Genomic DNA, 26,864 nt, shown 5'->3' with positions numbered 1-26,864 from the left:
CTCCTCCTCCTCCTCCTCCTCCTCCTCCTCCTCCTCTTCTTCTTCTTCTTCTTCTTCTTCTTCTTCTTCTTCTTCTTCTTCTTCTTCTTTTTCTTTAAAGATTTTATTTATTTGAGAGAGAGAGTATGTGAGGCGGGAGAGTCAGAGGGAGAAGCAGATTCGCGACTGGGCAGGGAGCCCGATGCAGGACTCAGTCCCAGGACTCCAGGATCATGACCTGAGCTGAAGGCAGACATGCAACTGACGGAGCCACCCAGGCGCCCCAGTGGTTAGCTTCTTATCAGCTCTGTGACCTCGGGCAAGTTCTTTGACCTTTCTGAATCTCTATCTCTAATTTATCTGCAAATTGAGGAGAATAGTACCTATATCAGAGAATTGTTGTAAGGATTAAATTGCTATGTGTAATGTACGTGGAACAGCTCCTGGCACACGGCAAGTCTGTAACATCCACTTTAAATATCACTAGTAGTAGCTTTATGGATGCTGGATAGGGGTGGAGAGAACATGTCTGGGATGATGTGCAGTTTGGATGGAGTGCGTGATTTTTGGTGTCATTGACTGAAACAGGTAATTTAGGAGAAATTTCAGATCTTTAAGCTTTTCTGTTAATTCCATATAAATTTTTTTTTTTCAAATTTACATTGCTGCCATCTTAGATTACTGTCTGTTGCTGTCATCCTCATGCTCAAAATATAGCTAAATAAAACCCGCATTCCTTCGTCTAGAATTCCAAGTGCATTTGAGGGATCTTCCACTCAACCCGTGTCTTAATTCATCCCTGTATCCCCAGTAGAGTCCCCCACAGCGGCAAGGACATCTTTCTTGCAGTTCGTCTCACCTGGCCTCCTTGTAACTTACTCTGATTTAGTCTTATGTCTCCTCAGAAAACTGCTGTGGCTCCCTGTTTTTCCAGAGGATCTGGTCTTAGTTCTTGACTCTAGAATTCACAGCCTTCGCTAGTTTGGCCTGCCTGTCATGTTGTCTGACTTTCTCATTCTATTCCATTATCAGATATTTACATATCCTTAGGAGTTTTGATTTTGCCTCTCAGTCTTTGTTAGAGCTGGTCCCTATACCTGACATATATCCTTCTTTCCTACATGTGCCCAGTGAAGCTCGACTCATCCTGCAAAGGTCAGCTCCGTCCCAGTTTTTCAGAGAGGTAACCTTCAGAATTCCTCCTCCAGTTTTCGTCGCGTCCCTCCCTCCCTCACTTCCCTTTGGCATGCTAAGATCTATTAGAGTACTTTTCAAAGTATTCTTGTATTAGAAAATAGGCTCACAGATTTTATTGTGAATGTCAGTCATTAATAGAGCATCTTGGATCACCCGATCCAAAATTTCCAGATTCTTTAGGCCTGCAGGTTTTAATGCAGATGCTTATCTTAGGATGATGAATGGTCAAAGGGAAAAAGGATTGACCCTGCCTGTCACCCAGCCCCACAGCTTCTTCTCTTGGCAGGAAGCCGTGATTCTCATGATTGAGATGTCTGCTCCCCGGGGTGAGCGGATGGGTGCAGTCATCTCAGTGACAGTTGATTCATGGCTGAGCATTGCTGAATTCTCTGTTTCAGTTTCTTAGTTAAGGTTAATTTGAGAATCAAGTCAAATCCTGAATGTCCATCCCCCAAATCATAATATGTGACCTGTCATACCCGTATCTTCCACGTGATTTCCTGATCTCACTCTTAGCATACTCTACTTCTCGTTCTTTCTTCTTCCCTCCGCGGCTTAGGCTGGCCTTTGCTTCCAAAATTGTGCTGCAACCCAGTAGTTATGCCCTGTTATTTGCTTTTCTAATAGTACTGTTCTGCTTTTTTTTAATAATATTTTTTATTATATTATGTTAGGCACCATACAGTACATCCTTAGATTTTGATGTGAAGTTCCATGATTCATTCCTTGCGCATAACACCCAGTGCTCCACGCGATACGTGCCCTCCTTTTGTTAAGATACATGTGCCTCTTTGTCCTTGCTCTGTCTTCCCCACGTTTGCCATGTCATATATGGAGGCTGCATCAATTTGATTTAATTACTCCGAAGGTTGACTGACTTCCCTTTCCTCCTCTCTCTCTCTCCTTCACTCCTTCCCACAATGCTGAGCAACATTTACAGCACTTAGCATCCTTTCCTTTCTCACCAAGGTAAGATTACCATTGAGCAGAAATCAAGACAAAACCCTTCACGTTTTAAAAATTTCAAACAACTTATAGAAGATAACAATTTAAACAACTTACATCTGAATCTAAAATATGGAGACAGAGGTTCATGGTCAGAAAGTAAATATGAATGGATTTGTTTCCTTTCCATGTTCATCATCTTTTTCAAGCAAACAAGGAGGGGAAAAATCATGAAAAAAATTGTCTTATGATAATTTTGATAGAACAATGATTTGGGTCAATTGTTCTTGGCCAGAAAAGCCCACAGTGGATTCCAGAATCTGGACTACTTTGCACTGAAGAGAGAAAATATTCTGACTTTCTCTAGATGAAAGGTAACTTTGGCATTTTCTGAGTGACTCATGGAATGTCATTTCTCACATGCATTCCCCATGATTATGGTACAGCTGCCCATAGACAACACTAATGCATTTGACTCTGCTAGTTAGACTTTGAGCTTCTGCAAGAAAGAATGTTTTATACACTTTTGTCTTGCAGGTCTTAATACATTTTGTATAAAGTAGCTACTCAATTAAATATTTCCGATGTTGAATTAAACGGTATTATTCGACACTGAGTTTTTCTTATACTTAATTCTTTCAAGCTATTTCATGGTTTTATTCTTACTACGTTCCTTTCTAGTTAATTTTACGTTCCTCCCACTCCCACTCCCACATCACTTATGCCAACCTCCACTTTTGAAGTTGCATTGCAAACTAGTTCTAACTGAGGATGCCATTCCAGTTGACAATGTTTAGTAACTCTTTTATAGTTATATAGGCAACTTTATTTTCTTTTGTATTTTTTCTTTTTCTCCTGCTTAGAGAATGAACTGTCTATCACATCTATTAATCAAGTCTAGCCACAAGTCATTTCAAGAATAACTGTAGTTGAGCCCTTTATTTTGAATCTTTGCATAAAGTCACTCAAAAATGTCATTTGGAAGTATATACTGTATGCTACTATCTACATGACTTAACAAAGTTCATTACAAGAGAGTAGTTGGTGTTAGTCTTTAACGAGGAGAGGAATCTTCTACCATCCCAGAATTTGTGCCTCTGCTTCTCTGACACAATCTTAAGACCTTCTGCCATTTATTATTTGAGGCAACTGCAAGCTTCCTTTTAATACTAAGCAGTTCCCTGAGGGAGAGAGATATATGTGTTTGGAGAGCAGGTGGTGGGGTGCTAGAAATCATTGCGGCGAGGAGGGTGGGGGGCGGTTATACATTAGCTGACATAAGCCAATGCTGGTAAAATATTTTGTGTATTTGCGTCATGGCTCATGGTGCTGAAAAAAAAAAATTCAGATTTTAGGTAAATAAGCAGAATCTAAAAAATAATACTAGTCTACTCCATAAAATCTAGAATTATTGTACTCTGTCAATTCAAATGGAGACTCTGAATACGCACAGATGATGAATACAATCTGAGATGTGGATATGACATTGAAATTACTTTTTTTATATGCAAGTCATGTTTTTGGGTAGTGTTGCATTAAAAGTCCTGCCTCCTCTATTCAAGGCCTGTTCCTGAAGGATGAAATCAGATTGAATTCTGTTTCTCCAGGATCTGTATCTCCTTGTCATGTTGCTTGACTTCATTAAATTTTAACAGTAAGCTTTATTTTTCAGTCTGTTATTTTCTTTCTAGAGATCACTAATACTAAAATAATAATAATAATGATAATAATAATAATAAATAAAACAGTAAACAAATTACATTGCAAACCTATTTCCCAAGACTGCTATCAGAGGGTGATAATTAATTCTGACACTTCAAAATTTGTCAGCAGAATACCTACTAAAGAAGAGAAAACATTATTTTACATGTAGGACCCCATGGCTCCCCCCCTTACAACTAGTTACTCTGCCATTTATGGCAGTTTCTGCTGCCTAAGTTTTTAAAAACATATGCTCTGTGACATATGGGCCCCTGTCTGGTCAGTGTGTGTCTCTGCTGATAGGGAATCAATCCAAATAGAATGCTGTGAATAGAAATGTTTTTCTTTATATAGAGTATCTTGGAATGTGTCTCTTTCTTCACTCAGTACTATTACAAGTGAATTCGGTATTTTGAAAAAAAGTCATTATTAGCATTTTAATAACAAACCACCTAGCTATTTCTGTCTAAATAGAATGCAGCATGCATTTATAAAATCATAACTTGCAGAACTGAAAGAGGCCTTGTTAAATCATTACCAAACAAATTATTAAATAATTGCTATTCTCTTTCTGAATATATGTGATCAATAGTTATTAATGTCAGAGAAGATGAATGAAGGACATATCAATTTTCCAGACAAAGAGATTGTGGAAGCTTATTTTGGTAATGTAGTGTGACTACATCCTTATAAAGATCATCATGTCCTATTCTGAAGCGTCTTTAACTTGTATAGCTAAACTGTTACTTATTACAATGGTATGGTAGTTTTTCTTTTCTCTCTGGCTCAGATAAAACTGTAGTAAGTTGAATACCACAGGGTACTAGATGACTGTTAGTTAGCTTTAGTAGTTCTTGCAAGATCTGTTTGTAGTACAGAAGAAACCACGCCGTAGGAAAAGAACCTCATTCCCAGATTGAGGACAACTGGCATTGAACACTGGGAAGCCTAGCTAGATGATCTAGCTAGATGTTGGGTTTCAGTCGACAGTCTTTATGGCAGCTAGCAATGGGATGCATCTTTTGGTCAAGACATTTCCTTTGATAAATAAAATTTGCGGTTGTTATTACATGTGAACTTAATGCTCTATTGAATACAAGCTGTGTCGAAAAGCAATTAATTGAAAGATAAGTAAAAAAAACAACAGACTATTTCCTTGCTGCCATGACCTTGATGAGGCCTGCCACCACACAAGAGGGAACCTCAACAGCCAATGTATAAGGATTACCCAGAACTGACTGAAAAGTCACTTTGGGGGGTGGGTGTGTGTGTGTGTGTGTGTGTGTGTGTGTGTGTGTGTGTGTGTTTCCACTCTCAAGCTAAGAAAAAACAGCCAGCTAATCATTCAGAACCACAATCTATTCTTTCTGCCTCTTTCCCTTCAAATATATCATTTTCAGGCACATATATGGTTTATAGTTTTCCTGTAAAGATGTCATCCTTTCCATAGTATTCAGTAGGGTGTCTTGGAACTCTTCAGTCAATGAAGTCCGTGCTTATGTCCCCTATGGCCATTCACTCTTATAAGTTTTGGTTTACTTTTATATGGTTTACAGTGTTTGATGGGTAAATGGTAGAGATAGATGGCTTTCTCCTAAGTTTAGGACAAGTACAGATACTCAAGAGAGTCTTAAATCTCTTAAATCCAGGCTGTTCCCCTCCAGGAAAAATACAGGGGAATTTATGTTTTTGATTAAAATTTTAGACTTTATAACTGTCTGTCCTTTATTCTGACTGTATTTACGTACAAAATAAGGGACTTCTCCACTCAGAAAACTCACGTTTCTTTTCAGTAGTGTTCTTGGAGATTGAGACTATGACATTCATCATGCTATCTCCAAAGGAAGGAAGCAAATGGGAGGGCAGAGAGAAAAAATTGCAAAGTAGGGAAAGGAGAGTGGAAGAGAAGAAAAAAGAAGGGGATAGGAGGGAAGGAAAGATGAGTGGATGCGTTGCTATCACCTATGCATTTGGTGACCGTATCATCACATCATAGGGGAAGGCCAAGCTGTGAGCCCCTCATCTTTCTCACTAGTTGTCCAGTAGTGTATTAGTTTCCTGGTGCTGCTGTAACAAAGTACACAGACTGGTGGCTTAACAGTAAGAAATGTACTGTGTCTCAGGTCTGAAGGCTGGAAGTTCGAGATAAAGGCTTTGGCAGGATTCGTTCCTTCTGAGGCCTGTGAAGAAGGATCTGTTCCATGCGTCTCCCCTTATTTCTGGTGGTTTGCTGGCAATCTTTGGTGTCTCTTGGCTTTGCTGGGGGCATCACCCCAATCTCTGCTTTCATATTCACACGATGCTTTCTTGGTGTGCGTGCCTGTGTCCAAATTTTCCCTTTTTATAAGGACATCAGTTACATAAATTAGGCCTCATTCTAATGACTTTTCAACTTGATTAACTCTGTTAATTTCTGTCTCTAAATAAGGTCACATTCCGCGATATTGGGGGTCAGGAATCCAACATATTTTGGGGGGTTTCACATTCAGTCTATAACAAGTAGCATATCTCTTTGTATGGTTCTCTTACTGCTGTCATAAACCAACATAATTCAAAGTAGTAGGGTGTCATGTTGCCCTATCCCTCCCCCCAAAATTAGTAATCAAGACCTCTCTCTATCAGTGGGTATCTCTATTGTCACAAATAAACCTCGGCTAATTTTTAGCAGGTCTGCAGAACATGTGGAGATGAACCTGCAGAGATGAAATACCGCTGACACCTTCTTTCTGAAAATTGGAGTTCAGTAGCTTGTGCTGATTGGAAATGGAGTGTGCTTTCAGTCTTCGCGTTTGTAAGGTTCTGGTGTAGTAGAAGGAGCGACATAAGTTTGACAGACCAGTAAACGTCCAACTACGGGTAGAAACCATTTCATTATTTGAAAGACACATAGAATTTTGCCGATTATAATAGAGGTTTTGCAGTTTTGTCTGCAAGCCGGAAATGTATGATCTCCAAGAACGGTTGGGAAGAGATGGTTTGTTTGAATTTTGTCAAGCCCAAGGATATTATTTATAAATGTCAGTATCTGTGCTTTGCCTGCATAAAGTAGATAGTCTGTTGTTCCGATCCAGAATAACAGATGACTGAAGATCCACCAACCAGTAAGAAGGATATTGTAATATAACATTTAGTGAAAATATTATATTGTAAATCACAATAGGCATTTTAAGCAGCACATTCTTTTTTTTTTTAATGATTTTTTATTATATTATGCTAGTCACATACAGTACATCCCCGGTTTCCGATATAAAGTTCGATGATTCATTAGTTGCGTATAACACCCAGTGCACCATGCAATACGTGCCTCCTTACCACCCATCACCTGCCTATCCCATTCCCCCACCCCCGCCCCTCTGAGGCCCTCAGTTTGTTTCTCATAGTCCATAGTCTCTCATGTTTCATTCCCCCTTCTGATTACCCCCCTTTCTTTATGCCTTTCTTCCCCTACTGATCATCCTAGTTCTTATGTTCCATAGATGAGAGAAATCATATGATAGTTGTCTTTCTCTGCTAGACTTATCACACTTAGCATTATCTCCTCCAATGCCGTCCATGTTGCAGCAAATATTGAGAATTCGTTCTTTCTGATAGCTGAGTAATATTCCATTGTATATATGGACCACAACTTCTTAATCCAGTCATCTGTTGAAGGGCATCTCGGCTCCTTCCATGATTTAGCTATTGTGGACAATGCTGCTATGAACATTGGGGTAAGCAGCACATTCTAAGACATATGTAGAAACTGCCACCTAATAAACAGACTGTGGGAACGACAGCAAAAGGCGGTGTCCTCAGGCTAAGGAAAGTTATGATGTAAATTATTTCATCAGAAGAGATATGGACCTAGATTAGTCCCATTTGCTGGAATGACAATCAGTTAGAAAAAGGTAGAACTTTTAAAAATAGGCATGTTGTAATCTGTAAAATTACACTTCTCGTGTGTGTGTCTAGTCAGGAATTATGTGTAGCTTTTTTTCCTATGACCTTCTTTCCTTCCTCCCCTTCCTCCCTCTTTTGTTCTGTATGCCTATATAGGTAGGCTGTTGTTTTTGATTATATCCATACATGTTCTTCAGTAAACATTCAATGAAATACATGATGTGCTGGACACAGTGATAGGCGCTTAGGATATAATGCTGAATAAAACAAGGGACAGTTCCTGCTCTTCTGGAGTTTATTTCTAACTGGAGGAGACTGACTTTCTTAACCATGGAAGTATATGTAAAATTCTATCTATGCTAAGCAGTATGAAGAAGAGGCCCATGTCACTGTGAGTGCCCAAAGTAAGGGATCTGACTTCTTCTGCGGAGCCAGGGAGCATGTTCCTGTGGAGAAGACACTGGAAGGAGTTGTGAGTAAGCAATAACTAGGATAAGGTGAGAGGAAAGGACTTCGGATCCAGACAGAAAAAGTGCAAAGGCCTTGGGCCAGGATGAAATTCAGCCAGTTAGAGGGACTGGAAGGGAGAATGAGGAGAATTTGAGTGCCATGTGGAAGTGGGGGAAGAACTTTCAGGGTTTCCAAAATCCTAATAATAGCAGTTTTATTTTAAAAGCAGTAGGCTCTTAAGTAAGGGATTGATATGGTCATTTCAAAATATCACTAGTGCACTGTCTGGAGATGCAGTTGGAAAGGGGTCATCAGAATGATTTTGTAGTAGTCTGACTGAGAGATGACAGTGGCTTGGGATGGCATGCTTGTACTGAAGATGGAGGGAATGAGCCAATAAGAGGGTGAAGTCAACAGCTCTTGGTAATGGTGTCAAGGATGAGGTCTAGGTATCAGGTACATGCAATTTTTCTGATGGTCTTGCCGTTCAATGACGCAGAAAAGGCTGAAAGAAGACATCTTTTTTGAGGAGAGAGAGGTGTTGGGCTATGGATATATCATATATATTATATATTATGGAGGTGTTGAATTATGGGTATATATTAAACGTATTATATATTTTGGACATATTACAATATATTAAGACATTCAAGAGAAACTGTCAAGTAGACAGTAGGGTATAGGGACTTGGAGGACAGGACCAAGGTCTGCGTTGGTAGCATGAATTTGTGAGCCATCATATATATGGTACCTGGGCCAAACCATAGCTTAATGCTTGTGTATTCTAGGGTAAGAATGGATGAGAAGAGGCTAGAGTAGCACAGGGAACAGCCTCCCAGTGTTTTGACACTTTTTCCTAGATAACCAAATTGAGACCCCACCCCCATGTAAATGGCCTATAGAAAATGAGATTGTTCCAGAAGACTTCTTCAGTGCTGACAAGCACTACAGGAAGCTTTTCTTGAGAAAATGTAATTGGAAGCTTTAGACAAACTCTTCCAGAAAGTATAAAAGCCCTTAGCTCCACAGCACACTGTTTAGCAATCTCCACTTCAACAGTGATCAAAAGTCACATATTTTAACCCATTACCTTATATGAAGAAGAAAAAAATAGGGAAAAAAACATCATGTCAACATGAGTTACATGTTTTTAATTTGAGGTTCTCATGGGCAGATACATACAGATATCATTCTCAAAATCAATTATTTTTGTTTTATTTATTTAAAGAGGAAGTTTATTTCCAGAATTAAATTATGTAGCCTCTGTACTAAATCTTATGTAAAAAAAAAAAAGATTTTGAGCATCTCTAAAGCTATTTATCATTATATTCAATTTTTCTTCAGTGTCTCATCAAATAAAGTTGAAACAGAGGGTATTCATGTTTCATTGCTATTGAGGTGCTCTTCTAAATGTTTGGCTAGAGACTGTAATCTGAATTATTATTGTGTGAAGCCATTAATTTGCTGTCATATTTGATATACTAATGTAGGTCAGTGACAAAACACCACTTAAAGGTACTGGTAGCTAATGGGAACATATCGACATGAGAACCTGTCAAAAAGGCCTTTAATTGGAAATTAAGGAACATTTGATATATGTCAAAATAGCTCTGGATTTAGACCCTCAGGTCTCTCATTCTCAGCCCTTAATTAAAATGGAGGCTTCATCTGCATAATAACATTTTTGGCTTGTGTTATTCCTCCATTATTCATTTTACTTATTGAAACTTCAGTATTGAAAATGTCATTTGGTAATTGTTTGGATATGTCTTTGAAATTTTACACATATTTGGTTTTTTTGAGATTATGGTAGGGAAGCAAATACATGCTTTGCACTCTGAGTATTAAAATATATTTCTAAGAATGCTGATTAGTGATTAATTAGATAAAGCCTATCTGAAATACTTCTCTATAGATGTACCTACTTGTTATTCACTAAGTGGTTTCTTATTTTTATTTATTTAAAAATGGTTTATGATAGTAATTTATCCTTGAAAAGCACCAGTTTCAGTTGAAATTTTCAGCAATAATTTTCATTTATTTACTTGATCAATGGGCCTCAAAAAGAGAAGTTTAGGTTTGTTGACGAATTTGGTCATTTCATCATGTGGATAATTTATATGAAGTTGGTGTCATTTTTACAGATTTTTAAAATTTTGTTTCATGTAAATTATTGGGAAGAAAATGTAATGATTTTACTAATCAACAATAATATTATTCCTTCAATGTTTCCTCCATACATGGAGATTTCAGGCTGTCAACGACTAAAACTTTGAATGCTTAGTGCTATGAGCCAGGCACTGTTGTAAGCCTCAGATATGTATTATCTAATATGATTGCTGCAGCAGCATGAAATAAAAAGTTTTATCATCCCCATTTTATACATGAGGAAGGTGAGACTATCCAAGATTTTATGCTAGTATTTCCAACCCAGGAAACCCAACTTCAAGCCCAGTACTTTATTATTTATTTATTTTAAAGATTTTATTAATTTATTAAGAGAGAGAGAATGAGAGAGCTTATGCACCCCTCACATATGGGTGAGGGGGAGGGAGAGAGAGAATCTTAGGCAGACTCCAGACGCAGCCCCTAGCCCAGTGCAGGGCTCGATCTCACGACCCTGAATCATGATCTGAGCTGAAATCAAGAGTCCAACGCTTAGCCTACTGAGCCACCCAGGCGTCCTGCATGTATGTATGTATGTATTTATTTTTGAGAGAGAGAGAGAGACCATGTGCGTGCACGCAGGAGCAGAGGGGAGGGGCAGAGGAAGAGGGAGAGAGAGAATCTTAAGCAGAGTCCACACCCAACACAGAGCCCGATTTTGGGTTTGATCTCACCACCGCAGATATCATGACCTGAGCTGAAATCAAGAGTCAGACACCCAACTGAGTGAGCCACCCAAGTGACCCCAAACCCAGTACTTTAAATTAGCTACATTAGAAAGATTCAGCTCTTTTATCACTTGAAACTTTTTTTTATAAGGATTTCATTTATTTGTTTGAGAGAGCAATAGAGAAGGAGAGAGAGAGAGTGAGTACAAGTCGGGGGAAGGGGCAGAGGGAGAGGTAGAAGCGGACCCCCCACTGAGCAGGGAGCCCAGCACGAATCTGGATCCCAGGACCCCGAGATCATGACCTGAGTCGAAGGCAGCCTCTTAACAGACTGAGCCACCCAGGCGCCCTTAGAAACTTTTTTAATTCAAGGAATACATATATACTCATTGTTCATTATTTACCAATAACATAAAGCAGGTGTGGGAGAAAATTACTTGTAGCAAAAAGTTCCTCTTGAAAGAATAAATATCATTTTTTTGCTTAATTTTTTGACTGTTTTAGTTATTGATTTTAGGTTATGTTGATAATGTAAAATTGTAATGTTGGCGTTGGTGAGCTGGGTCTCTAGGAGAGTGGGCCAGTAAAAGTGGGGGTGTAAGATGATACATGAGTGATAGTTCATGTTGGGGGACCTGGGAAGGTAGACAGAGCTGAATCATAATGAGCTTGGTCATTCATTGACTTTTTATCTATCAGATAAACTTGGCAGGGCAAGGAAGAGGGTGGGGTATTTGAAGTCCAGAAACATAATGTAATAAAAGTCAGAAGATTCTAAATCAATTTTTTTAAAATGGCTCTAAGTTCATGGGAAAAAACCTGGTGGATCCAGACAGACAAATGTCTTTATCCACTGAGATTAAGAGAATTAGTACAATTGTGAAGTGGAAGCAAAGTAGGTAAATTTTTGAAATTGCCAAAGGTAAAGATTTAAAAAAATATTAGGTAGGTGATAATATTTACTAGTTATTGCTTATGTTTCACATTGCATGATGTAGACAGATGTTTTACTTTGGCTCTTATGGCACCAAGTAATTTAATAAAGATACTTTTTGCCCATCAGTATAGAAATGATCATTTTCTTTCTGCACTCCATTTTCTCCCCCTAAATTCCAAAGACATAAAGGAATGTCTGGCCTTTTAAAAATGAAGATGCAACAAGGCAAAATGAAACACAACAAAATCTGTTTTTTAGGGTAAAGGCAGAAATGTAGTTAAAACTAAACTTTGAAATTTACTAAGTTTCACCAAGGGTGACTCATTTTCTTACATGGAAGTTAAAAATATACATTTCGGGTTTTAGTGAGAACTAGAGATTGTCAAAATCACACGTGTTACACAGGTTCTGGCGTTTGCTAAATTCTCAGTCCACGAGAGTATTGTCCTACTGGAGTCTGACTCATTCTTGCTTAGTGATCATCGCTCTTCTGCTCTGCTCAGAAAGGGACTTTGGGTGTGGGTCACTGTCACACTGATTCCTGCATTCTGGGGTCTGAAAGGCATTTTTCTGACACGCTGAGGACCTTGTCCTTCTTGGGATTAGTCACAAGCAGCAGCAGTGATTTCTCAGAGGAGAGAAACAATGGGGAAATTGGCAGGCCAGATCCTAAAATTTCTCTGCCTGCCATTGCCACTCTTGCAGAAGCAAATTAAAGTTTTCATTTTTGGCATATTCTGTAGTAAATCTCATTTGTTTTCTTGATGAGCTAGACTGGAAGAAATAATGGCTGTCTCTAAATACCCAATTTGTGATTAAGGTTGCAGCACAATGATGAGACTAATTTCATTTTAGTTAGTATTTGCTGTAGCTTTGTAAGTTCTTTCCAAGAAAGCTGAAAAGCTCTTAATTTCAGAGAAGGACAACTGTATTTAGGTAGACATTTCAGTCCAGAGGGGTAAAAAAAAAAAAAAAAAATGATGTAATCAGTACCTGTGTCTTTAGAAGTCCTGATCTCATAAGATGTGGTGATAATTCATAAGAGGCAAGGAAGATGTGGTTCAAAGAACCTTGGAGGGCTCACTGACCTCATGATACATGGCTTCTGACATTATTAGGAAGAAGCCATTTCCCAGGTTTGATTTAGAGGGAGAAGACCTAATCCAAGGTTTTAAGGAGTAAATGCTGCCTTCTTTTGCAGTGTAAAATAGTCTCTGTCTCCTTCACTGTGCCCCCACACTGACTCAACGCCCATAAAGAACAGTGCCATCTACACCTGAAACTAATGATGTACTGTAAGTTGGCTAGTTGAATTTAAATTAAAAAAAAAAAAAAAAGAACAGTAACATCAGACCAAGAGTGCGTCTGTCTCAGCTTTTGTTGTTGTTGCTGATAGTCTAAGGCCTAGCCTGCAAAGTTTCTGGAATGTTTATTTTTTACTTTTCTAAAATTTACTAATAGAGACATGATTCAGCTCTTAGTTGGAAACAATCTAGAATATACTGTAGGATCCGATAGAAAACGAAGAACTTGTGTATAGCGTATCGCATTCCTACCCAGGAGGGGGAAACTGCAGTTCCTCTTAATATTTACCTTCAAGTTGGGGTACCCAGCTTAGTTCACACAAATCCTCTGTGAGCAAAATATGAGATGAATGAAATACTTGATGGACTTTCAAATATTCCCAAGATGTAGGTCAACTGTTTTCTCCTGAGAAATACCGGGACGAACATAGTGAAATGTTTGGGGTGAGAATGTCCATGAAGGGTCAGGACGTGCATGACAGGTGGCTGACTCAGACTTGTTCCTCTCTGGCACACACACATAAGAGGTTGTCAAATGCTCTATTTGAAAAAATGTTAAAAACTTTAGATTCAGTGAAATGTGTATTTTTTCATCTATAAAACATGTAAGAGTCTTTGAAGTTTTAGCCATAGATATTAATAGGTTATGCTTCTAGGTGAAAACAAAGAAAGGTATTTCTAATGAAATCTGAAGTTGCAAATGTAGAAACCTTCATGTAATAGAACTTAAAATTTTATACTGTCTCACTTAAGAAAAATAAGACACAAAAATGTCATTTTATGGAAGATATTTTAGATTAATATTTTCCTGTTATGTGTTCAATTTTCCATGAAGTTAGTACCCTGATTGGAGAATGACATTACAAGATAGTTCTTTTATACAAAAATATTATTGCTTTTATTGTTGTTTTAACATTACATTTTAAATTGCATTACAATGCTTTAAGTTGTGTTTAACATCAAAATTTCATGTACATAATATTATTATTGAAGGTCATTTTCTTCTCTTTTCCATTCTTTTTTTGGTCTTCTTTATGTATTTCACTGTTTTCCCACACACCTCCCCTCTGGTACCCAGCAATTTGTTCTCTGTATTTAAGAGTCTTTTTTGTCTCCCTTTTTTTCTTTCTTTGTTCATTTCTTTTGTTTCTTAAATTACCCTATGAGTGAAATCTTACGGTATTTGTATTTTTCTGGCTGACTTATTTCACTAAGCATAATGATCTCTAGCTCCATCCATGTTGTTGCAAATGGCAAGATCTCACTTCTTTTTATGGCTGAGTACTATTCCATTCTATATATGTACCACCTCCTCCTTATCTATTTGTCTATGGATGAATACTGGGGCTGCTTCCGTATCTTCGCTATTGTAAATGCTACAATCAACATAAGGTGCATATATCTTTTCAAAGCAGTGTTTTCATTTTCCTTGGGTAAGTACTCAGTAGTGGAGTCGGTTGATCATATGGTAATTTTATTTTAAATTTTTGAGGAACCTCCATATTGTCTTTCGTAACGGTTGCACCAATTTGCATTCCCATCAATAGAGCATGGAGGTTGCTTTTTCTCCACACCCTCACCAACACATGTTATTTCTGGAGTTTTTGATTTTAGCCATTCTGACAGGTGTAAGGTGGTATCTCACTGTGATTTTCATTTGCATTTCCCTGATGATTAGGGATATCGAGCATCTTTTCGTGTGTCGATTGGGCATCTATATGTCTTTCTTGGAAAAATATCTGTTCAGATCCTCTACCCATTTTTAATTAGATCATTTATGCTTTTTTTTTTTTTAAAGAGAGAGGGGAGGAGGGGCAGATGGAGAGGGAGAGAGTGAATCTCAAGCAGGCACTCAGCACGGAATCTGATGCAGGGCTCGATCTCACAACCCTGAGATCATGACCTGAGCTGAAATCAAGAGTTGGACGCTTAACTGACTAAGCCACCCAAGTGCTCCTATTTATGCTTTTTTAGTGTTGAGTTGTATAAGTTCTTTATATATTTTGGATATTAATCCCTTATCAGGTATATCACTTTCAAATTTCTTCCATTCAGCAAGTTATCTTGTTGTTTTATTGGTTTCCTTCACTCTGCAAAAGTATTTTATGTTGGTGTAGTTCCCGTAATTTAATTTTGGTTTTCTTCCCCTTTCCTGAGGAGACATATCTAGAAAAATATTTCTGTGACTAATGTTAAAGAAATTATTGCCCTTGCTTTCTTCTAGGGTTTTTATAGTTTCAAGTCTCACATTTAGGTCTTTAATCCATTTTGAGTGTATTTTTTGTATCTGGTGTAGAAAAATGGCCCAGTTTCATTCCTTTACAAGTAGCTGTCCAGTTTTCTCAGTACCATTTGTTGAAGAGACTGCCTTTTCCCCATTATATATTCTTGCCTCCTTTATCATACATTAATTGACCATATAGATATGGGTTCATTTCTGTGTTCTTTATTCTGTTCCATTTATCTATGTAACTATTTTTGTGCTAAGATACTATTTAGATTAACTTTGTAGTATATCTTTGAAATCTGAAAATGTGATAACTCCAAATTCTTATTCTTATTTATTTATTTTGAAGATTCATTCGTTTATTTTTAGAGGTGGGGGGTGAAGGACAGAGGGAGAGGGAGAGAGTGAATCTCAAGCAGACTCCCACTGAGCACAGAGCCAGACATGGGACTTGATCCCATGACCCTATGATCATGATCTGAGCTGAAATCAAGAGTTGGACACTTAACCAACTGACCCACCCAGGCACCCCTATCTTTATTCTTCTTTCGTAAGATTACTTTGGCTATACAGAGTCTTTTGTAGTTTAATACAGATTTTAGTAATATTTGTTTTAGTTCTATGAAAAATTTTAGTTCTATAAAAAATCACCAAAAATTTTGTTGGTATTTATAGTGATTGCATTAAATTTGTAGATTACTTTGGGTAGCATGAATATTTTTAACAATATTGGCTTTTCCAATCTATGAACATGGGATATCTTTCCATTTGTTTGTGTCATCTTCATTTTCTTTCATCAGTGTTTTCAAAATTTTCAGAGTACAGGTCTTTCACCTCCTTGGTTACATTTATTCCTACTTATTTTATTATTTTTGGTGCATTTGTAAATGGGATTGTTTTCTTAATTTCTCTTTCTGCTACTTCATTGTTAATAGAAATGCAACAAATTTGTATATATTAATTTCATATTCTGCAACTTTACTGAATTCATTTATCAGTTCTAGTAGTTTTTTGATGTAGTCTTTAGGGTTTTCTATATAGAGCATCATGTAATCTGCAAATAGTGAAAGTTTTACTTCTTCCTTACTAATTTAGATGCCTTTTTTTTTTTTCTTGTCCATTTGCTGTGGCTAGGGCTTCCAGTACTGTGTTGAAAAAAAGTGGTGAGAGTGAACATCCTTGTCTTGTTGAGGATCTTAGAAGAAAAGTTCTAAGTTTCTCACCATTGAGTATGATGTTAGCTATGGTTTTTCATAGATGGCCTTTATTATGTTGAGATATGTTCCCTCTACAGCTACTTTGTTGAGGGTCTTTATCATGAAAGGATGTTGTACTTTGTCAGAAGTTTTTTCTGCATATATTGAGATAATCATATGGTTTTTGTCCTTACTCTTGTTGATGTGATAGATCATGTTGATTGATTTGTGAATATTAAACCACCCTTGCATCCCTGGAATAAATCCCACTTGATCATGGTGAATTTTTTTTATTATAAAAATTTTTTATTATGTTATGGTGAATGTTTTTTTTTAATATATTGTTGGATTTGGTTTGTTAATATTTTGTTGAGGAGTTTTGCATCTATGTTTATCAGAGATATTTCATGCACATAATTATATTGTTATTGAAGGTTTATTTTCTTTTGATGACAAACTTTCTTCTACTTATACGGTATCTATTTCATATAAAGAGATAAGTTAAAAATTTTAATTTAAACCCTGCTTTAAATTCTTGACTAACATTAATCTAAAAAATCATATCAACATCTGTTATTTAGAAAACATTAATAGCTCCTTTGTAAAAATATAGGCTTCAACGTTTAATTTTTTTACCCTACCTTGGGCTTTGGAGAGTCTCTCAGGGAAGTTCAATTAATTTATAACAATACTGCTCAATTTATACTGGAGATACATAATATGCAAAATATTCAAAACCTTGCATGTTGAGAGTCCATCACCAAAGTCGTATGAGGTAGATATGATCATGTTTTGAAGATTTTATTCATTTATTTGAGAGAGAGAGGAGAGAGTGAGCCCGTTTGCATGCATGAGTGGTGGGAAGGGGAGAGGGAGAGAAAGAATCTTCAGCAGACTTTGCACTGAGCACAGAGCCTAACGTGGGGCTGATCCCAGGACCCTGAGACCATGACCTGAGCTGAAGTCAACTGCTTAACCAACTAAGCCACTCAGGCGCCCCTAGATATGATCTTCTTTTGATTAAATCCAGAATAATCGATACTATCTTAGTGCTTTTATTTTATACCTCATCAAATTAAAGATGAGAAAGTATTTCTCTCTAGTGGATAGGAATATTGTGTTATGCAAATGTAAGGGTTGAGGGGAAAGGTGTAGGGAAATAGTAAGTTCACATTGATGCTGAAATAATAGCTAATTGGAAGTAACCAATGAATCAGACAACTTAAATAAGCTAAAATCTATTTATTTATTTATTTATTTATTTATTTATTTATTTATCATGCTCAAATCTGATTTAAAATAATCTTTATGTTGTTTTTATACCAGAACATTGCTTTCTTTGGGATTACTTAAATGACAACGACATAAGGATTTTAACTATTTTTTGAGGAAATTATGAGAATAGACACACAAATTGAACATTCTGTTTATGTGCATGTTTGAATATGTTTATATTCATGAATTTGGTGAGTATATTAGCGGGATGTGTTAAGTCTATATTGTTCTCCCTCTGCCTCTGCTGCTCCCCCGGCTTGTGTGCACATGCTCTCTCTCTTTCTCTGACAAATAAATAAATAAACTATTTTTTAAAGAAAGAGTAAACAGAGAGGAAAAAAGGAAGAAAAAGAAAACAAGATGGGATTTTAGGGCAGTTAATTTTAAAAGAATGATCAACAATAGTAGAAAATCTTCTGGTATTGCAAAAAATTAACTATATTGGAAATACAAACATTACCGTTTTTTTTCTTTTTTTTCTTTCTTTTTTTAAAATTTATTTATTTAAGAGAGAGAGAGGGAGCATGCAGGAGCAGCAAAGGGAGAGGGAGAAGGGGAGAAGAAGGCTCCCCACTGTGTGGGAAGCCCAATGTGAGGCTTGATCCCAGGATGCTGAGATCAAGAAGTGAGCCTAAACCAAGAGTCAGCTGCTTTACCAACTGAGCCAGCCGGGCGCCCCCATTATGGTTTCTTTCCTATAATGTAAATAATTCATCTTTGTAAGCCTGAGATGATGGTATAATATTGTTAAATTATTCCATTTTGTACTTACCATTCCTTTTCACAAATGCGTAAACCTCAGCAGCAGTTTTGTTTTTTGCCCTAAGCTTAATTTGACCTACTAAGACTTCTCTCCATCTCAGACAAACCTTCTCTCATTCATCTTTTGACCCCGCTACTCTACCACCGTATCTCACTCAAAATTCACCAATGCCATCCTCGCCATCATAAGCAAGGACCTTTTGTCTGTGACCTTCCTAATTTACAACTCTGTTGTAAGTGATGGTTTTGGACGGTTTCCCATGCTTCAGCATCTCTTTATGTAACTTTTAAAGCACCATGTTTTCTTTGTTTTCTTTCTGTTTCTCTGACTTTAGAAATATATTAAGTCTTTTTCCTTGGCCTCTCTGTATTAAGAATTCGTACTACTCCTGTTTCTATCATATCCTGTTAATTTCTCACTCCGCATTCTTTGCTTTAGAGATTTCACCTATTCTCTTGTTGTCCAGCAATGACTTTTGTCTTGTGTTGTCTTGTGTCCAGCAATGACTTCTCAGGTGTTGTCAGCTCACCATCAGCATCTAAAACTGAATTCTTTATCTCTTCTCCCAGATCTTCCTCTTCTCTTCTTCCCCATCTGTGTCTGTGATGTCAGAATATATAATATAGTGAGCCTAAGGAGAAAGACTTTAGGCAAAGGGTTGTAAACAACAAGAGGGATAATTAGGGACTATGCCTATAGACGTAATAGTTAATTTAAAAGTTGAATTGGGAGATCATTGTGAAAAAAGGAAGGAGGAGAAGACTCACCCACTATCTTAAACTAGTAACTTGGGTAGGAAAGACACAAAATAAAAAGAAAGGAACCATTTTTGTTTATTTTTAGAATTACTATTCAAATGTGCTATATTGGAGATTGTGAAATAAGCAGAAGAGGCCAATTATTTTCAATGTCAATGAGCTAAATGTAAGATGTCGTAGAAGACCGAGAAATGTTTTATGAAAGCATGTAATCACTCAAATCAATAGAAAAGTGGAAAGAAATTTGATTATTGTTATGTTCCCTTTAAAAGCAAAACTGAATGCTTGCCAAGAATGGTGTTAAGTGTCAATGGTTTTATCTCTTGATGCCTGAGAGCAGTAAGATGTGAGATGTTCTCTCTCTATCTCTGTGTCTCTGGGCATCTGAGGTCTCTTGACAGAATGTGTGAGGGATGCTGGTGCAGGGTGGCTCACTGATGTCTTCAGCAGGGCTTCTAAGAGGGGGCCACTGAGCATCCTTCTCTCCACACTGCCTATCCCAGGAGATCTGTGATCTATGTCAAGAATAAGCTGTCTTGACCTGGTGTTGAAGAGTGTCAAGATTATACTGGCAACTTGAATTCCCAGAGAATAGTTGCATCAGGGATTCGAGGGGTTTACCTAAGTACAAAGCTCTTACTTGGGGTTCTTAGATGAGAGAAAGCTCCTAATACCAAACCTATTTACTGGCTAATGACAATGTGTCCTTCAGAAACAGTGCCTGCTCCTGGACTGCTATGGGAAAAAGCGTCTCTTTCAAAAGTGTTTTGTTGCTAAGTCCTTACTCTAACAAAGCCCTCCATAAACTGGGCTCAGAACTCCTCGTCTCAAATCTCTCCCATGTGTGAATAATGTGGAGTCCATAGTGATCAAGAGAGCATTTTCTTTTCTTTTTTCTTTTCTTTTCTTTTCTTTTCTTTTCTTTTCTTTTCTTTTCTTTTCTTTTTCTTTTCTTTCCTTTTTCTTTTCTTTTCTTTTCTTTTCTTTTCTTTTCTTTTCTTTTCTTTTCTTTCTTTTTTCTTTTCTCTTCTCTTCTCTTCTTTTCATAGAGTCTAGGCCCAACATGGGGCTCAAACTCATGACCCCCGAGATCAAGATTGCATGCTCTACCAACTGAGCCAGCCAGTTGCTCAAAAGAGTACTTTCTATTAAAAACATGATCCCTTAGGGTGCCTGGGTGGCTCAGTCGGTTAAGCATCTGACTCTTGGTTTCAGCTCCGGTCAGGATCTCGGGGTTGTGATCTCAGAGTTGTGAGATTGAGCCCCTCCTCAGACTCCTTGCTCATTTCAGAGGCTGCTTGTGACTCCCTCTCCCTCTGCTCCTCTAAGCCTACTCTTTCTCAAACAAATAAATCTTTTTAAAAAATCATCTTTTACTGGTCAACTGAGGTGTAAACTTTAGTGTCATCTTAACTCTTCCTCCTTCACCCCACATTCTTAATCTTCAACTCCTGTCTAACAAAACCTGTAAAGTAGGTTTCTGTCCTCATTTCCATTCGCAGAGCTATACAGTGTCTCTGCTGTGTCTGGACACACAATGGCAACTTGAGAGTGTGGCGCCAGTGTCAAAATTCAAAGTTATAAACTACATGGACCACATTTTAATGTAGTTATTTCCTAAACACTGCAGGCAGTCCCTTACAGACATGCCTTTGAACACACTGCTTCCTCTCTCTGGAATGTCCTTCCCCTTTGTTCCCTCCACATGCATCTTTGCAGACCTAGGTTACATGTCATTGACTCTGTGAAACATGTTGAACCCACCAGGCAGATTTAGGCATCCTCTGCTTTGTCCTCTTAAATTACTCCTCACTCTTTTGTTAGAGTATGTATCCTGTTCAACTGTAATTGTTCTTTCCTTCCCTCCTTATAAATTGGACAGACCCAATAGGCTGTAAGCTGATAAAAGGTACAGCGCATAGCATTAAGTTTTATATCCCCAGAACATAGCCTCGTGCTTGATCTATAGCCGCTGTTCAGTAAATATATGCTTGAAAGTCTGTATATGAGAAGGAAAGCCTACAAGTGCTCCTGGTTGTTGCCACTGGAGAATAATTGATTTGTGTTCTTTCTCCAACAGAATACAGAGAGAATGTGGTTTAACTTTCAAAAGTATACTCTAACAAGATAAAAGAATGTCTCTCTTTGCCCTTTTAGGCTGACCTTTTGAACCCAAAGCCAATTTACTCGAATTAAGGGAGTTGATGTGATTAGAGTTAGGAAAGATTCTATGTAATGGGATTTGGTTTACTTCAAACAAATTTGGATGAATATGAGTCTCATGCAATATTTTAACATTTTAATTCATTGCTGACTCTACAGGGCAAAGGGGATCGTAACCCTTAGTCCAATTTCAGGATGATAAATTGAGGCTTTTTTCAACAAGGCAGAGGATAAAAGACAACTTGCTTCAGTTATAGTACTGAATATAAATTGGATTTATATTGAGAGTAAGTAAATTCAGTGCCGCAATGGTTGATATTTTTTCTAAAATAGGATGTTGATGTCATTATAGTGAGATTTGCTAAAACATAAAATTAATTATTAAATTAAGATAAATTATTAAATATACACCTACTCTGTGCTCTGAATCATGGGGTATGGGACAGATGCTTAAAATGGTGCTCATCCTGGCAACGATGTGCTTAATATAAAGTTAACCTGTTAGGAAAAAGGAACATCACTGGGCAGTCCCTATCTCCTGACGATTGCTAAATAATTCAAGAAGGTGTCAGGAACATTTATCTAAATATCGGTCTTGAAATTCTAGATGGGAGAATACACGAGCAAAGGCTCTCATATGGGATGTATAGCAGTTGCTCCATAAATATATGCTTGAAAGTCTGTGTATGAGGTTAAAGGCTTAAAATCTCGGTGCTCTTTACCTTCCCACTGATCTCAGGCTGATGTTACAGAGAGGTAGGGCTTCGTGTTGTATAGTCAGTATGAGAACCTTTACAGAGCACCTAGAGGCATTAGAATCCTGTGAAGTTATGGAGAGACATCATGGATCCTTAGGCAGGAAGAGGACATGATGAAAATAGGGATTATAAAATATTATTTTGGCAGTTGTGAGATTTCCTGGGTTTGTCAGGAACTGGAAGCAGGGTGGTGAATTGAAACAATGTTACGTTCATTATTTGCAGCAATTATACTATTTATATCGCTCGTCTACTTATGGTGCTCTAACGACTTCATCAACAGTTCCTCAGTCTTTTTTTTTTTTTTTTATTCCCCTAGTCTAGTGTATGTCTAGTCTAGGGTTATTTAGAACCCTAATTTAACTCTGTCAGACATAGTTTTAATAGCATGAGGTAGAGAAAGGAACAAAGGATGCTGGTTCTGCTCTCACTTAGGCCACAACTAGCTGCAGGCCTGTAACCAGGTCACTGGATGTCCTCAATTTGGAAATAAGAGCAATGAGCTGGATGAGCTAAGACCTTTTCAGGTGAGCTTTCTGCAGACCAAAAGAGTTCTTGGAAGCTTCCAAAATACTCACCTTATTGTTGAGCAGCGAAAGTACTCAGCACATGTTTTAATGCATGCTAGGAAAAATTCATCTTCCACTCCTAAAATTTGGCAGAATATTCCACCCTCCCATAAGACAGACGGTAAGTTCATAACGATTACAATATATAGGCAATTGCCTTTTCCAAGAATGTGTTAAAATATAGAAGAAAATAGCAGAAAATTAACCCTTGTAAATGAGCACAATGTGCTTCCTGTGTAATTTAAATGTTTTAAATAAAGCTACTTATTTGCATAATGATGCTTTGGAAAGATATAGCTTAAAAATAACAATGCTATTCATTGATTTGAAATTAAAACAAAAATAACACGTAAATTAATCTGGAAAAATGTCATCTTACTCTATAATTAGATGTATTAGTAAACGTGTGCTATCACTTAGTAAGCTAAATTTGGCATAGAAACAGATTTCAAAGTAATGAATCTAAATTTTCTATTCATATTTTTTAAATTTTTATCGATCGCCATCAGTTTAACCTCTAAAATATGTATACAGTTTGTATGATAGATGTTTAAAAATAAGTAGCTCTCTAGTATTACTTATCTAAATTGAAGTTTAAATTTGATCACCGCAGGAAATGATTTATAGGAAGCATTGTGTGAAATATATCGGAACACCCAGAGAAACACTGCAGATAAGAATTTCTAATGTCATAAAACTAAACAAATTATTATAGTGTCTAGACAGTGTCCAAAGACATGGTAAAAATTTTTTTGATAAATTGGTTTTATAGACCAAGCAAAACATTTGATTTGTTTGAGTATCATTTAATTTTCCAAACCAGTGAAATAATGCACAGCATTAAGTTTAGTTACTTGAAAATATTAAAAGGAAAAGGATGTTTTATCCTCTGGAGTATTTTCCTTTAGTCAACAAACACTCGTGAGTTTTAGAAAATAATTTCTAGTAATCTGGTCTAAGTAGCACTGGCATTGTTCCCACTTGGGTGTTTGGTAAAAATGTGGATTCCTAGGTTTTTCTGCATACATAACAGGTTTCTGGCCATACCTCTGAAATCTGTATTTTAAGCAAGTTTCTGGGGAGCTTTTTGTGCATAGTGAATGTAAGAACTACTAAAGTCTCCTCTTCTTATCCTTCTTTTGGAAATTTTTACATTTGATTTGATGTGGAGTATTGGAGAATGGAATCCTGAATTTGAAAGTTGAAGAACAGAACTCTGCTTGGATATCCAGAAAAATCTTAAAATACCCAGTTGTTTTATTATCCATAAATAGGCTTTTCTATCCTTCAGTTTCTTCTTGAAATTGAGAAGCTTAATAAAATACATTCTTTTCAATTGTTAAATGCTATGCGTGTTCTATACATTTGGTTATATAAATCAAAGTATTAGATATTGGAAGCTTCCTTTGTGTTATGTTCAGAACACGGATTTTTCCAGAAGGAATTTTCCCGTAAGTTGGACTTATATTCGTTTTATTTCCTCCATAGAATCACCAAGTTTATTCAAATTCTACATCATTCATGACCTTTTTAATGTTAAATAAAAAATTCCAAGTATGTCCTCATTAATTTTTAAGAAACCATAGCCTCTGCTGGCAATACTGGTGTTTAGGTCAACCTAATAATTCTAGAGATTATTGTCCTGTACTTGTAGATAGAGCCTTTCCACTTGCCTTTAATTAAGACAACTATATGTTGGCTAACTGAACTTAAAAATAATAACAGTAATAACAAAATAACCCTTTCTCCTCCACTCCCAAATGTATTTATTATGAACAAAAATGCTGGATTCATTAATGGGGTGATCTCCAATTTGAAACTAGTAACTGACAGTCACCTTCTTGGTGACAGGAAGCGCATCTTATTATCTAAGTATTTCTCATGACTGAAAGAGTTTTTGCATACAGTGGATTTCCAGTGATCTTTAAGTCAGTGAGTGAATGCTCGTCAAGTTTTATTGGCCTGTGTGGTATTGAAAAAGGAGAAACTTATACTTAGGAATTTGGATAACTTCATGAGAACGAAGTCTCTCGAATCAGAATTTTATACTTGGGTATTAATGATTTATTGCCTTCTTCAGTGGCTTAATTCAATGATCATCTTTTGCTCATATAAACACAAGAGTCTATCAATATTGAAAACCAGGTTGGTTTCAGTTCCTCATAACCAAAACTTCTCATTCATTAGCTCCTATTTGCACCACGAGGCTTATTAAATTAATAGAAAAATGCCAATATCTTTCATTCAGATTCCTTTTTCCTTTCTAATGGTCTTTTGAGTTTGTGCTACCTAGATTTTGGATAGCATCCTTTACTATATTAAATTTTGGGCTTCAGAAAGAAAGGGACCTCTCACATTTTAGCAGATTTTATCATGTAGTCTTGTAATGATGATGATTTCCAAAGTCATCAGTGTTCGCCCATCGTCCTGTTCCCCTTTGCCATTTTCAGAATGTCTTGGTGACTGTTAGATAAATTTGAAACTTTCTGTCCAGCAATATCTTTAATCCCTTGGGGTTGCTCAAAGTGTTAAGACTGATGGATCTGACTGTGGTAAAGTCTAGTAAGAATTGTTCTTACAACGAGGATGATTCATGGGAGGACAGTTGACTTATTTTTTATGTATCTTGTCTCTCTTCTTCCTGACTCGACAGCTCCCCCAACGGTTCGTATTGTGCATTCAGGCTTGGCCTGTAACATTGAGGAGGAGCGCTACTCTGAAAGGGTCTATACTATTCGGGAAGGAGAAACCCTAGAACTGACCTGTCTGGTCACAGGACACCCACGTCCACAGGTGAGTCCCGAACCGTGACATTGAGGAAAACTTCTTTGATCTTTCTTGGAAATAAAAAATGTATATTTTAGAAGATTTAGCTAAAAAATCGTGTGTGTGTGTGTGAGAGCGAGAGAGAGAGAGAGAGAGAGAGAGAGAGAGAGACACAGAGAGCGAGAGAGAGAAATTCAGGTAATTGTGTGTGTGCAATGCAGGATAAGGATGGTGATTGCTGAACATTCATGTTCGACGTACTTACTTGGATAAGATGAAGAAGGAAATTTTTGTTTTGGTATTGTGAGAAATTTGGAAGACACTTCTAAGGAAGCTGTTAAAAGACAACTACGAAAATATCTCAGTCAGATAACAATTCATGTGGCAATGAGGTTATTTTAGAATGTGGAGCATGATTTCATGGTGACATAATTGCAGCCTAGGAAACATTTGTTCTGAAGAATGTGGTGCACGAGGTCACATGTACTTTCCTTACTCCCAGTCATTATATTCATAGAAAACTTTAAAAACAAATGTTTGCAGGTGTTTGCATTCCGGCTTTCAGAGTCATCTGCTAGAGCTTTCGTAAACTACTTTAATAACGGGAACAGAAATGGAGACTTTCAAAGGGCACTAAAATGATAAATAATGAGCAGAGAAAAAGTTTGTAGGAGTGAAAGAAAGGGTTAGGCAGAAGGTAATCTGTGTGTATTCATGATGTAAAAATTCAGTTCCGATATAATACAGAATATTCAGGATGTCTTAGTCATTAATTGCCAATTCTTACTGTCATGTATTTAACCTGACTAGTTCAAAATATACACCGGTAATCAACACGAACGCTATGATGGAAAAGAGGTCTCATTTGGTAGCAAAGTTACATGTTTTAAGTATTATTGTTGCAGGAAGAAAAAAAAATCCAGCCAACACCACTACATAGAAGAAAGTAAAGGGCAATGTGGAGATTTTATGAACTCATCATTTTAATGTTGTCTTTTGCTCCTACCATCCTTAACTGTTAATACTCAAAGATGTTCAACCTTAACATTTTGACCTGAGCAACAAATAAAAATAAGCATACGAACTTCACAGTGAAGCAATAGATTGATGGATAAGACCATGACTAGAGCTAAAATGGTAAAATATATCTAATAAAACTTAAT

At 37.0% G+C, this 26,864-nt stretch overlaps 1 protein-coding gene across 2 annotated transcripts in view; it reads left to right on the top strand.

The window, feature by feature from the left end:
• The window catches only part of MDGA2 (MAM domain containing glycosylphosphatidylinositol anchor 2), a 788,346-nt gene that overhangs the window by 307,392 nt on the left and 454,090 nt on the right, over positions 1-26,864 (top strand). For both annotated transcript variants that reach the window (XR_008957193.1, XM_026513664.4), the window contains exon 2: positions 25,589-25,728. Coding sequence is in view for 1 of the 2 variants with exons in the window: in XM_026513664.4 (XP_026369449.1) it covers positions 25,589-25,728 (140 nt within the window). In the remaining variant the exon portion in view is untranslated. The remainder of the gene's footprint in view (positions 1-25,588; positions 25,729-26,864) is intronic.

This window comes from Ursus arctos, unplaced genomic scaffold, assembly GCF_023065955.2.
Source record: "Ursus arctos isolate Adak ecotype North America unplaced genomic scaffold, UrsArc2.0 scaffold_37, whole genome shotgun sequence".
NCBI classification, from domain to species: Eukaryota; Metazoa; Chordata; class Mammalia; order Carnivora; family Ursidae; genus Ursus; species Ursus arctos.
This window is presented reverse-complemented; position numbering and strand designations above follow the sequence as displayed.